The sequence below is a fragment of the Sesamum indicum genome, linkage group LG3 (genome assembly GCF_000512975.1).
Source record: "Sesamum indicum cultivar Zhongzhi No. 13 linkage group LG3, S_indicum_v1.0, whole genome shotgun sequence".
Taxonomy (NCBI): domain Eukaryota; kingdom Viridiplantae; phylum Streptophyta; class Magnoliopsida; order Lamiales; family Pedaliaceae; genus Sesamum; species Sesamum indicum.
In genome coordinates, this window is record NC_026147.1 from 2,577,840 (window position 1) to 2,593,247 (window position 15,408).

Below are 15,408 nucleotides of genomic sequence, written 5' to 3' on the forward strand. Positions count from 1 at the left end.
TTTTATAACCAAATTATTCTTATATATCTTCACATGTTAATACATGTCAGAAGGTATGTATATCTTCACTGTTATAAGGATTGTTTAGTCAAAAAAAAATTTATTTGATTTGCAATACGTCAATAATAAGTACAACAAGGGTAAATATGGACTTCCATTCATTGTTTTTGTTAATAATATCAACAAATTCAATAGATCTTAATTAAGGAGGGACTTGTTTATTAGACGAAAATAAAACTCAGGGATATTAGATATAATTTTTTATACCATAGAGAATTTAAGCATAATTATACCAAAAATTTCAAGAGAGAAAAGTGTAATTATCCCAAATATTAAACCGCACAATTAAATTACATGAACAACCCAACCTACATTATGTTGTTATATGGATATGATACGATGAATTATATTAAAAAGAATTTAAAAAAAGGGTATTTCACAGTCGACATGTAATAAAAATTTATGGGATTTATGTATAACCGATGAAATGGGCAAAGAGCAGTTAGAAAGAACGAAGTTAAGAACCTTAGTCACAGAGGACTTAATATCAGAAGCTGGGACAATGCATGGCGATGACACAAATGAACTCATGGTACGAGAAACTTTGACAAGACCAGACGAACCATGTAGTCTGATTTATTACGTTATTTATTGTAAGTATAGTATCCGAGGAAATATAAGCATATGTATACATACATACATAAATACATACATATATATCCTCATCTGTGCATGTAACACACCGAGGAAAACCAAGGTGGCAACGGTTGGGTAGGATGCTTGTGAACGAGTCTAAGAATTTTTCTTCTGTTTCTTGTCTTTCCAAGCTTTGATTTCAGCATCGATTTTCGCTTTTACGCTAGCATGAAACCCAGGGTACGGCTCGTACCCGAAGGCAGACTGAAGAAGCTGTAAGCAACCACCAGCAAAGTTTAGTCATTACCGTATCTCAACAGTCCATACAAAGTAGTGAATATAATGGTCGATATACCTCGAGCAGTACGAAGTACGGTGCCATAAGGAATGCTTGAGCAAGGTTGTCCAAAAGAGCAGGCGCCCGTTTCTACAAAAGTGATAAAGTACATGAAAAAAAAAAAAGAGAAATGTAGGAGTCGAGGGAAACGACATTTGATCTGAATAGTTACCTCGAAAACACCGTGGCCTATGAACTGCCCAGTCCAGCATAGTAACTGAGATGCCAGAGCAACCTGGTAAAGTGAGTAATAATCAGCAACAAATGCAAGTTGATCATATTGAATGTTGTTCAGACCTTCTTACCGTGTTAGCATAAAGGGAAGCTCGAAACTGTTTCAAGTCATTCGAATAAAGAAACAAACCATCTATGAATTTTTGATAACTCATATGAATGGAGCTGAGTTAACAAGGATGCAATGAATGTATTTATCTTCACTCCATCTAATGCTTACACGAGGAAGCAAAACATATTTTTGCTAGGCAAGAAAAAGCAGAAACTGTTGGAGTGTGGCCAAAAGCCACATGACTTTTTCTTATATATTGTCTTCGATAGTAAGAACGTTCAGAGTTTAGACTGCAAAACAAGTTAATATACTGGAGGGAATGATAAGTACACTCGAGTAGAAAAGCATAACTATGATATTCTATAAGCTTCCATGTGACTTATTGCTTCTTTGGATTATGTTTGTATGCTTTCACTTTTTATAGGAACTAACGAAGTGCAGAGAACGGCATTTCCTCAATCAGGAAATTACACTACTCCAGAGATGAATTTGAAGAAAACATAACTTTATGTACGTAAAGCACTAATGTGATTGAGTATCAATAGGATTTCATATTTGTTTTTATCTTGGGCAAGCAATGAACAAACAGAGTTTCCTGGTCATCATTTACCGTCCAGGATTCTTCCATAGTTTAGGAAATACCACAGAAGTAACTGCAGACTGAATCAAACTCCCACGATGAAGATAATTCGTTTCCCTGATAACATTCTATGTATTTTTCCTATGAAAATCAGAAAAGGTTTTATTTCCCATTTCTATTGTTTTTTCTTTTGTGATCCAAGTTTACGAAATAAAGTTCATCTCAGCGTTAATATCACAAACACAAGATTGAGTACCATAAACACCACTTCATGGTACTTCCTAAGATCAAATGGACTAAAGATGCTTTCTGATCAAAATGGCCCAGAAATGCAGAATTTTTCCATCTCAAATTCAGGAATCATGTTTTCACTTCTTGATGCCCACTTGAGACTTGGATGAAGGCCGATCTTCCATCACAGGAAATATTAAAAACTTGACTAAAGGATGAGTTATGCGTAGGTACCATCCCACTGTGCAAAGTGATTCAACTACTTATAGTAATTATACTGAAAGAAATAAAAGTTGAGGCAGCAGCTGAGGACCAAACGGAGAAGGAAGGATGGTGGCTGGCTTGAGCCAGATGGTACATATCTCACAAAAGAAATTCTCTGTCGAAGATTTGATAAGGAAAAAATATAGGAGAAAGCAAAATGAAATCAAAGCAATATAAAATCCCAACCTTGTTGGGTTATCCATAACAGAGAGGAGAGAGGTGATGGATGTGTTGGAGAAGGAAAGAACACATGAAGAAGAGCTATGCCTAAGCATTCCTTGCGGATGCCTTGATCTCCAGTAAAGTAATTGAAATCCAGTTAATAAAGGTATTGCATTCTATTCTTCGCTTTTCCATTAAAATACAAACACCATGCTTATACAAGAATAAGTATTAAGCAAGCATAACCATGTGATAGCCTTAAACATCCGAAGGAACATCTTGGAGTTTTAATATACCAAAAAATCTATAGCCAAAACCAATAGTATAATTTTGAGTTCTTTAAAGAGCAAAACGAGATCTGTACGAGAAAATAGAATTACGTACTCTAGTACATTCTCAAAATGATAGGTTGTTTGATGCACACTTCTTTGACACACAAATTTCAATTACTAAGGTTGGCGGACCTTGGAGATCTGAACAAACCCTATTCCAAATGAGATAAAGGATCAGAGAATCAACAGAAATAACTTAGCACCGGGTAGAATAGCCAGAGTGAGAACGAACTTGACAACTGTAGTAATTATATGTAATTGCGGTATTCTAACAAGGAGATTAAAGTGGAGCTGCTAAAGATAAAAATTCTGGATCTGTGAAGTTCTAAAACAATGAAAATGATGAAAGACATTTTAGGACATCACAGTAAAGCAAGAAAATTAATTAAGATCGTAACATTGAAGCTGCTAACTCCTGCTCCTGCCACTCACTTTTCTTCTCCTTTTGAAGGGAATAGAGTCCGTAAAAGCAGTAATGTGATTCAGAGAAACAACTACCTGGAACTATCGTCTGGGCACACACAAGTTTTTTGCGTAGTGTACATTTAATTTCCTTAGCACTCTCTATTGAAGGAAACCCAACTGCAGTGATCATTATTGTGAAACGAATGGACCAAAATCAGGAAATGATTTAACCTCATTGATGATGGATACTGGTCTCGTAGACAAACTCTATAAGATGACCCTGGATCAGTAAAACTGCGAGTATCATCTTTTAGGAAAAGCCTTTACAGTGTAAAGTGGTCTTAAGACTGTGCACTCACTAAAGATAAGGACCATGTTATGACCATGAGAGAGACAAGGCACTCCTAACAAGAACTACCTTTTGTTACCAATGGTTAACATGATGTAATGGCATAAATCTTTTATCATTGGAGTACAAGTTATTAAACTAAGTATAGGCAAAGGTGCAGCAAGAAATAGGTGAGGATAATACTTTGTGGATAACAGACATCAAAGATCATAAGTCCTATTTGTTCCGCCCTACAGCTGTACGTCTGCTTATCGAAGCACATACAAATAACTGGATAAGCTCTATTTTCCCCGACGAAAATTTGAGACGGTGGGAGGCATGTTAATCCAGTAGCCGATGCAACTGGAAATAACGTTGGACGTAGGTATCAATACCATATTTGACTTATGCAGTCGGTAACAAAGTGTTGTTGTTTGAACGGGATGAACTTCAGGAAAATCTAAAAGAGAGCCTTCTCTTTCATTTAAGTACCTGGGCTTACAGAAAAGGACACTCCAGAAATTACCAGGGATATCTCATATTATTATGCCACCTACAACGCTTAGGGAGCTTAAAACATGGAAGTCTCAGCTGGAGATTATTGGCATAATATTCTACAATTCTAGCAGAAATTACAACAATTAAAGATCGGAAATGCAAGAACGCAAGAAATTCGAGCAACTCAACAATCCAATAACACAGAGTTCACATGTCCAGTTCACAAGAAAACTAAAAGAAGCTAAAAACTATTGTCCAAATGCAAAGTAAGTGCCAGTAATAAAATCAAATTTATGTCCTTGTATGAGATTTTCATCTACAGCCCGCTGTCATCACTCAAGAAAGTAAGAAAAAGGCCAAAAGAGAAACACCCATCACACATAAATCCCAACAAAAACACTGAAAACAACAACAATGATTCATAGAAACAAAAACACAAACATATACCAATCACAAAACATGAAAACCCATAAAATTACCTTCCAACCCAAAGAAAAGCCAAGGCGATGGCCAAGAGCGCTGCTCCCAACCCAGCACATAAAGAACAACAGAGCAGCCAAAGAACCAGCTTTCCTATCCAGACTCACGTAATACAAGGCATAAATCACAGTGAACAAGAACCCATAATTCAAGACCAAGAAACTCTGATCCCACAACTCAATCGGGGAGGCCCCGAACAGCGGCGGCGTGAAATATAAAAGAAGCAAAGCTGTGAAGGCAATTGGCCATACGAACATCATGTGGAACAATATGTTTACAGGGTTGCTGTGATAAGCTCCATAGAAAGCAAACTGTTCTTCCAAATCAAACATTCCCATCTCTCTTTTCTTCTTCTTGAACTCTTCCTTGGTGGTTTTTCTGGAATTTGGATGCCAAGATTGAATCTTTCCCCTTTTATACTGGGTTTAGAAGACTAACTAGGGTAGGGGTTGCACATTGGAAGTGGCAAAAACTGCAGGCAGAATTTTGGTGAAGGATGCGGGAAAGTCCTTGGTTTACCGTGGCGTTACGCTGTGACTTCTTGTTCAACTGATGATGCCTATGCGTGCGAACTTGTTAAAATGCGCCCTGGTGGTGCTCCTCCCTAACCTACGCCTTCTTTCAGGCTTTGGTTGGTGTGGGCCTCCGGGGAAGTAATTAGTTACAGTTGATGTAGGTAGACCAATGGCAATGACTGCCAATTAAATCTTTGCACTTTCTTTTGGGCTGACTTTATTGTTATTATTAATTTTTCAATAAAATTTTAATTCTATAAACTAAAAATATTTCACAAAAATCATATCATTTTAAATAATACATAAATATAACTAAGATTTTTCACTTACTTTTTAAAATCTTAGCAAAGTAATTTAATTTTAATCATATAAGATATCGTGTTTGGACTTTAAATGTATGCATGTGCTCGTGCTAGAGTAAGAAAAAAAAAAAAAAGCAAACATAAAACTTGCATGTGCATTTACAAAACTATGATAGAGAATTGTATGCTCTTTTTTTTTTCCTTTTCTTGAGTGAATACATTACAATTAAATCGTGAATTTTAATTATTAATATTAAATATTTCTAAATATTTAATAAGTATTATGAAAGTAGACCAACACTCACATGTTAGTGGAATCCAAACTAAACTATAGAGTTTCAATTTCGCGGACTAAAGTACGCCTCACGATTACTTGAACAATTGAAAAATATGAATTAATGTGTAGCATTTTCTTTGAATCCCAAATATTTATATACTATATGTACACAAATCTTCTGAGCTTAGGAGTTGGGGGCTTCTCCTTCCCTTACCCTAACATCGAATAAAGTTGTGTTAGCTTCTGGCTAAGAGCAGCCTAACTCACATTGTTAACTACCCAACTCTCCTGCTTAGCTGCCTATTGATTAAGGGAGTTCAACCCAATGCCTCGTGGTAGTTACCCTGATAGAAAAAATTTAATATTGTTGAACCCAATTCTCACTTATTCTCTCAACTCTTTTTCGTTTTTAGGTTACTCTAAGCTTATATTTTGCACTCCATACGAAAAATATCACTTTATCATCATATTTCATCATTATTCTCACTTTGATTCGAATTTTCCTTATTTTAATATATATTTAATCATCAAATCAATGTGTGATAAGTGGCAAAATTGAATATCTCAATCAATCAAATCATGTCTCGTGGTAAAATATTCAAGTCAATCAAACGGCGTCACGTGGAGCAACTGCATATATGCTCCAATCAAATCATGACAAATAATTTGATATTCATACTTTCAGAAAATATAAATATTTAAAAAATAATGTCAAATTAATCAATTGTGTCATTCTGAATATTTTAAAGAGATAATACAAAAGAAGTTTAAGTACATCACAGTCTACCTCTTCCGCACCTACATAAAGGGATCTTTGAAACTCATTCAAGATACACACAGACATAGACAATGAAGAGCGAAGCAAGAGAAGAAGGCCAAATAATTCTCTCTATAAAGTTCCTCGAGTTCAAAAATATTCAAAGCGCTCAATGCGAAGATCAATTTGTCGAGGGTGCGTAACAAACTATAACATTTAATTCAGGATTACAGGTGCTATGCCCTCGAATTAACGTTATAACTATTCAAATAAGTTCTTGAGAAGATCCAAGTAGCACGTTCATTTCCATATACTCAAATTCAAAGTCAAGGCTATAGCGTTTAACTCAGGATTACTGGCATGAGCCCTTTAATTAATGCTATAGAATTTCAAATCCAAATCCAAACGAGATCAACAAGAAGATTTCCCTTTTTAATTTGTCAAGTTTTATAAATACTACTTTAAAGAGAAAAATCAGGGGATAGAATAGAAATTGTACTCATTCCAATTTATCTGAATCTATATATTTTATTGGTGGCAATTTTCTTACAAACACGATAAAATTAGTACTCACAAATTTTGTCATGCCGAATGGGACACTCTACCCTTCATCTTTTCCCTTCATCAAGATGTAAAGCGGTTAAATGGATATTCAAGAAAAAGCTGTAAAGTCGGTGAACTCCAAAGTCGCCGCATCGAAATCTTCGAGCTCTAGTACCAAGAATATTGGTGTTACTACGAGGAGCATGTCGAAAAAACTTAAATAAACTTTCCAGATGACTCATTTCATTATGTTTGCCCAGAAGGACTTAATTCTACCTAGCCATGCCAGTGAAGATGATAAAAGTAAATCTCCTTTGTCTCCTCCTCGCTTTGTGTCGAGCTCCTCCATAATAAATGTGGCTTCTATTATGGTGATGAATGCTACAATTATAGAAGCCTACCCATGTTGCTAGGTTGATCAACAAGACAGATAATGTGACATGAGTCATATCATGGAGAAACAAGTTGAGGCACATGATGAAGTAAAGGTATCCACAATACAACATTACATTCAGAAAGACAAGTATGTGAAAGAGTTTCAAGGTTTATTTGATCGATTGATTCCCTTGGACCAACTGAAAGAAATCATTTGAAGGAACCATCAGAAGTAAGATCGAAGTGAGTTCTAAGTCATCCCTTACTTATTCCAAGCCTTACACCCCAAAGGATTGATAGCTTGACGCTGCCTGTAGGCTATTAACCAATAAAGTTCCAGCAATTTGATAGGAAAGACAATCATAAGCAGAATGTGGTCACTTTGTTGAAAACGTGCAACAATGCTGGAGCATGTGGCGGTCATCTAGTCAAGTAGTTTGTTCGATCACTAAAGGGAAATGCATTTGATTGGTATACTAACTTGAAGGCTGACTCAATCGATGGATGTGAGCAATTAGAGTAAGAATTCCTCAATCATTTTTATAGGACTCGGGGACTGTCAGAATGATTGAGCTTACGAGTTCTCGCCAACGTAAAGAAGAATCAGTCATTGATTATATCAATAGTTGGAAGAATTTGAGTGTTAATAGCAAATATGATTATTTGAAGATCTGCCATTGAGATGTGCATTCAAGGGATGTACTGGGGCCTCCGCTATATTCTCCAAGGAATCCTACCTAAATCATTCCAAGAATTAGCCACTTGAGTAGATAATATTATGTACTCGAGTATGATAGTGAGTGAAATTGAGGGGCAACCTATTTAGGAGCTTCACTGAACCAAGGAAAAACCAGAAGTAAAAAAAGGGGGAAACCCTTTTAAAAAGCATCGGCAAGGAATCGGTAGCCATAAATGTAGCACTCTTCGAACTCAACAGCACGGAAACAGACAACATATATCATTGACCCAAAGCATAATGCTTTTTATGAGAAAACACAAACAAAACTAACTTTGAAAGAAATGCAAGCAAACAAGTATCCAATACTCGATTCCCATGTCTCTAGGATATTTCATGACTTGTTGAAAGCTACCTTATCAATATACCCGAAATGAAGAGACTTAATCCATTTGTGAATGAGGCTCGAGGGGGCACTTTTAGATGAATTAATTTTCACCCAATTAAATAATGACAAGTGAAAAACAATGTATTAATTATCAAGTATAATATTTTTCTAATTATATTTGAAACTTACTAATTAATTCTAAATATAAATAGTTAAGTTAATTGATATTTTAATATATATTTCGTTATCAAATTGATGGTTGACTAGTGACAAAATTGAATTATCTTGGCTAATCAAATCATATTTTGCAGTGAAAGATTCAAGCCAATTAGATGTGCCATGTGGAGCATCTGCATGTTTGCTTCAACCGGAACAAAATAAATATTTGATATTTATCCCTTTAGAAAATATAAATATTTAAGAAATAATGCCAAATTAACCAATTATATAATTTCAAATATTTTATATATTTATCTCTTTAAATTAAATTATAAAGAGATAATACAAAAGGAGTTCAAGTACATCACACTTCTATTTCTTTCACACTGCGACGAAAAACACCATCCGATTTCAAAGTTGCACAATTCTCTCTACGAAGTTTTCAGAGTTCAAAAATATTCATAGCGCTCAAGCCGGAGATGGAGTCTTTTGTCGAAGGATCGCAATTAACAAATTATAGAATTTAATTAGAAATTACAGGTGCTAAACCCTAGAATTAATATTCAAATAAGCTCGCAACAAGATATAAGTGGCACGTCCATTTCCAAATACTCAAATCAAAGTCAAGATTATAGCATTTAGTTTTGGGTTACTGGCGTGAGCCTTCAAATTAACATTATAGAAATTCAAATCCAAATTTAAAGAGATTAGCAAGAAAATTTTTTCTTTAAAGTTATCAAGGTTTACAAATACTACTTTTAAGAGAAGAATCAGGGGATAGAATAGAGATTGTATTAATTTCAATTTATTTGAAATCATATATTTTATTTCTGACAATTTTCTTATGTTTAATTTATAAATACGATAAAGTTAGCACTTACACTAATATACACCATAACTCTACTGTGGATTTTTTTTTTTCATATAGTGATAGTTCTATGAAGTCCTAGTGGATTTGAACATATGTTTCTTCAAGGTCAATCTTGATCACATATAACATATTTTGGAATTGATTTCTTTCTTTTTATTTATTTATTTGTTTGTTTATTGCATTGTGTGTAATGCTTGTGTTGGAATGGTGACCAAAAGCCAATTGGATTGACCATTTGTCATCCGTCAATCTCTATATAATATTGAGTTGATGAATACGATAAGAATTCATCAAATTAACAGTGTCTTTCGTTGTACTTACCCTGATATTGAACGAAATGCGCACAGGCCGAAAGGTTAAACCCATGGAATTGGACTGCGCATAGGTTTGATAGCTATGAGACCAACTTCTGAGGGTCGGTTTGAAACGTTCCATGTCGAGAACCTCGAGATAGGGCATCAAGGGTCCAATAGAGACTTGCACTAAGCACTGCAACCAAGTTTCGTCGATAGGAGACATAAGTCATCTGTGCAGTTTTAGTACGTTAGAGGTAGTCAACTGACTGAATTGACTCACGAGAATCGTCATATCCAAGACACAACCTTCGTATGCATGTGACTGCTATAATTCCTCAAGTCCGAGGACTAATCTCGTACTATCGGCCGGTATGACTGGAATCTCAATTTTCATAGTATGAGATTAGTCCGTGAACTTGAAGAATCATGGCATACGAAGACTGTGTCTTAGATATTAAGAGCAGTGACTGTGCCGTGAAGCATGATCATCATAAGTCTTATCCAGTACAGTTGGAGTATGTAGCAAGGACGGTGGATTCCAAGAGAGGATTTGTTCCTGTTAGTATGTGACAATGAGTTCTCTTATGTGCTCTGAGATGGTTTAGATGATCGATCAGGGATAGGTTTCCTAGATCGAATCAATAAAGTAAACATATCTCGAGTTTTAACCATAGTTGCCTAGTCAAGGATGGGAACTGATGCCCAATTTCATGCACTAGATTAATACTGGGAGACAGTTGATAGCAAGACCTTACTTGTATGGATTTGGAGCCTAATTGTTCACGCCGCTATTCACTTAGTTTCTAGTGCCATGGACTATTGCTAGACAGCCACCCATAGTATTGGACTATTTTCGATTATAGAATAATTGAAAATAATTAATTAAATTAAATTTAATTAATTGTGTTGGTCACATACCCCAAGTCTATTTGAGGTGAACCTAAAGAGTCACACCGTACCACTATAATGAGATGAAATTAGTTTGAAATTAATTCCAAAATAGTCAAACTAATTTAATTGGATTAAACAATCTTTGGAGAGAATAAATAATTGGATCATTTATTTAGACGAATCCATTGGATAGATGATTTCAAATTTAATTAATTGGATTAGTTAGAATTTTAAGTTAGCCAATTATTTTGATTGGGCTTGGTCTAATTTATAAATTGAAAGAGAGAGGTTGGGCTTGGATATTTTAATTAGATTAAAAGATGGGGAATGTAATATTGGACTTATAATTAAATTAGATTTAATTAAAGACCATTACATTACATACAAGCCTAAGGCATTGGTTAGGTCAACGAGGATATTTTTGGGAGTGAGTTGGCAGATTTCTTGAGGTGAAAATTCGTGCATGGGGTGTTAGGGTTAGGTTTTTTTTATGTTTAGGGGCCTAACAGGTTACCACTCCTTACATATGTATGACTAGGTCATATATATACTGACAAAAAATGCTAGCCTCACACACAATACACACTAGCTTCTCCTCGTCTCTCTAATTCATTCTCTCTCTTTCTCCATACTCTCTATGTTCTCTGTTTTATCTTTTGGTCTTAAAAGTTTTGTAGATATGTTAGCTAGTTGCTCATCACTATTTTTTTTCGATAAATGTAAATTTCATTAAATAAATAGTAGTACATCAGTACAATACAACATGAAAGGTTAGGCAGTTACCTCGACAGGCCAAGGGATCCACCATAAATGAAAAAGTGCACAAGTACTAATAGAAGTGTTGAGATATATGGCCCAATGACCATAGAGGCCCACGAGACAGAGCCCACTGAGATCACCCACCTGGTAAGGCCCACTCAAACCAAACTCGGCCCATACCCGAAACCCGGCCCACTAACCCACCTATTTAATCTTTGTGCCTACCCTTAGCAGCCTCATTTTCTCTCCTCACTCTTTTCTTCTCACATTTGCGCCGCTGCAACTCCCTCGTCTCTATAATCTGCCATGGATCTCTTTGATCCTCCTTTTCGTTTTCACATTCGATAAACAGGGTGGCTTTCCAAAGCCAATCTAATGGCTTTTGGAAAGCCACCTAACTTTCTCCTATATGAACGATTTCTCTCCCTTTTAAATAGCAGTCTTCTTTCACCGAAAAATACAAAATATATACTACCTCATTCTTCTCCCTAAAAGTTCTGAGTGAACGGTATTTCGGGTCTTTGTGACTGATCTCAGTGATCTGTTGGTAACGTTTGTTAGTGGAGTAACCGTGGGTGAGATATGTGGTCTTCGACGTCTCTGTGATCGTGCTTGGTGCAATATTTGTTGGATCTAAGCCTATTTCTCAAATCATATATTTGTTATATCTTTTGATTATATTTTTTCTGTATTATTCTTTTATTCTTGGCCTGTAACTATAAGGAGTTTCGTACTCCATTTACACCTTTAATAGTTGGCTAGGAATTATTGTGAAAGAGATATCACATAGGGATTTCAACCCTACAGTGGTATCAGAGCCTCGTCTCTGAAATCCGGCTTCTGGTGGTGGTAACGGTTCTCAAATCCCTCCTATTTTCTTTCAAGTCGATATTACTGTTATTATTAGCCGCCTTTCTCGTCTCTGATATTACTGTTTTATTTTTATTGGCTTAAAAAGTCACATGGCCTAATGGATTAAAGGCAATTTTAGTTCCCTAACTTCAGGCAGTTCTCATTTTAGTCCTATAACTTTCTAGGGTTCCATTTTAGTCCTCTATAACTTAAAAAAGCTCAATTTTGGTACACGTTTTTATTTTCACGTTGTTGCCACATCATCGCCACGTCGTCATCATGTGAGCTTTTTAAACCAACAAAAACGATACCCCCAATTTAAAAAGTCAATTGAAGACCATGTGACTTTTTTCGGTGATTGAGGTAAATTTCCAACCAAATGTGTACCAAAATTGAGCTTTTTTAAGTTATAGAAGATTAAAATGGAACCCTAGTAAGTTACAGAACTAAAATGAGAATTGCCTAAAGTGAGGAGACTAAAATTACCTTTAATCCCAAGAACAATCATGATTCTAAACGAAGTTCTGGCTGGTAGCCAGATGGACCCAAGATTGGGCTTTGAACAATACAAAAACATGTCATTTTTAGGCAATTAACACTTCGGATTTGATTAGTTTTATAAATATTTCAGCGATTTATGTATAATTAAATTCTGTTGTTTTATGGATTCTTTTCTGTTTCTCCGCATTCTTTTCTTTGGTTGTTGTTTGTCATTCTCAAAATTTCTTGGTAATTCAATGTTCAGAACAATTTCATGAGATAACCCTGTAGCTTACTGATTTGAGTTTGATCTCTTGGGTTTTACTCCTTGCACAGCTTTTAAAAGCCTGAATTTTGCTTGCAACTTCATGGTTTAGAGTAAATCATATTATAGTACAATGCTCTATGCATAAGAACAAATGAGTGTTCTATTTCAAGATATACCAAATCCAAAAGAATTAGTGAAAGTATCATTTGTCAATGGTATTTAAATATATTGGTATATACATTGAGAAATTTTATTAGATTTTTATGACATAAATGTTCCTTTATATCTAATGTGTTTGCATAAGAAGAATACCTGGTAAATGGGTTGTATTGATGTTTCTTCCCAGTCTTCATTAATTTGATCTCTCAACTTCGTATGATGTAACTGGAGGTCCTTCTAGAGGACGCTTTTATGGATTCGGGGATTACTTGTTATCTAGAAGTGTAAGTTTAGTCAATTCCACTCTTAGAGCATTTGAGGAGAAGTTTAATGAGTTAACAAAAGCAATAGAGGATATGTGTTCTAATGCTAGTTCAGATGGAAGAAGAATTTTCAAGAGAAGAAAAAAATAGAAAATTGCCTTAGACTGCTCTTGAAGAAGCTTGAAAAAGAGAGACAGACCTAGAAGAATTAGTTCGGCAATTGCTTCAAGATGTGGGATACACAAACCATCAATTTACTAGTGGATCTGGACAACAGGAGCAACAACACTCTAGGAAAAATCATTAGTTTCTTCTGCTGTTGGTTGTTTATGACTTAGTCTGTGTTGTTTTTTATTGTATTGTGACTTATTTGTGCTATTGTTGGTCGTTGGTTTGGAAGTTCATACATTCATGTAATTTGGTTGTATATGGATGGTATAATGATTTAATGTCGGTCGTTGTTGGCCTGCAGAGTTCATACATTGATATTATTTAGTTGGGTTTGGATGGTAAAATACCATCGATTATATTATTGTTAGTTGTATATGAGTATCTTTTTTGTAATTGTTTGTTGCTATTGGTTTGGAAAATACAGATTTTGATATTGATTGAGTGTAATTGCATGGCATAATGATCAGGATGTTAATTTGAATACAAATATTCAAAAATATGCCAAACCAGAAAAAAAAAAAAAAAAATATTAGAGATGGAAAGTTTTGGAGTTTAGAGACTGAATCAGAGACCGGAAATTTGTGAGTATCTACAGATGGGACTAGAGATGGAAGTAACAAATAAAATTTGTTAGACGGATTAGAGACAAAAAGTATTTTTCTTTATCAACGGAATCACAGACGGATTATCTACGAAAATAGAGACGGATTATTGTAAAAACTTATTGTTGTCAACCACAAAATAAGAGATGAAAATTTTTCGTTTCCAAATTAGCGACGGAACACTTTCATCTCCAATATTTAGCCATCGGACTTCCAGCCACAGAGTGCGGCAACAGATTTTCTATTGCTATTTATTTTCAATGCTGAAAATTTTAGTTTCAGAGATAGAATTCTCGGTCTGTGATATCCTGTTTTCTTATAGTGCTATAAATCTATAAATTATAAACTTAATTTTGGTTATTTTAAAATTTGAGCATGATAATCATCAATCATATCTACTATCAATATTTGAAATTTATTACTAACGCCAACTTTATCTAGCTAGCACTAGATTTTCGTTGGAAAAAATTATTTAGTATTGATTTTTAGAACAAATTTTAATAAATAAATTAAGTGAATTTCATATAATAAGTATATACAAAATTATTTTAAAAATTAGTGCAATCTATGTTAAGAATAAATTAATTAGGTTTATTCGATTTCTTAGTAATAATTTTGGGTGAATGAGTAATCAAAATTTTAAATAAATCATTTCAAGTTACAAAATTGAGTTTGAAAATTGTAACTGTATTCACATTGATAATCTTTATTACTCATTTTTTATAATATGGTACGAAGTTAAAAAGGTGATTAATTTGTTAAATGTTACTAATAATATGAAGAATTATCACTCAATTTTTTTAATATTTTTCTTTCCAATCCATTTATCCCCTTTTATTGAATTGAAATTGCTTTTCTGACACATAAAAGTTTATCATTAAATTTTGTTATCATCTTTTCAGATTAGGATTTAATGGGACTTACCTCTTTATGATATTATAAAATGAATAAATTATAATGATAATTACTCTCTGTATTTTTTTAAAATAAAGCAATTTATCTCCTTTATATGGAACAAAATTACTTCATTTTGAAAAATACAGAGTGCTAAATTGATGTATTTTTAAAAGCATCGGAAAGTATATTACTATTTTTTCTATAAAAAGATAATTTGCTCATTTATGATACCACAACGGGATTGCTTGCAATTTTTTCCTATTATTTAACAAAGTGAGAATTTGAATTCTTTGTGCATAAATAGAAGTTTTTCTTTATTAATATGAAATAATTAATACAATCCAACCACATATAATAAATAGAAAGAT

The 15,408-nt window shown here is 34.3% G+C and overlaps 1 protein-coding gene across 1 annotated transcript; it reads right to left on the reverse strand.

The window, feature by feature from the left end:
• On the reverse strand, positions 518 to 5,126 carry LOC105157092 (uncharacterized endoplasmic reticulum membrane protein C16E8.02). Its single transcript, XM_011073388.2, has 4 exons — positions 4,539 to 5,126; positions 1,146 to 1,208; positions 992 to 1,063; positions 518 to 909 (listed from the first exon to the last, which is right to left on the reverse strand). Exons 1-4 carry the CDS (start codon positions 4,875 to 4,877, stop codon positions 793 to 795), a joined length of 591 nt encoding a protein of 196 aa, XP_011071690.1. The 5' UTR covers positions 4,878 to 5,126; the 3' UTR covers positions 518 to 792.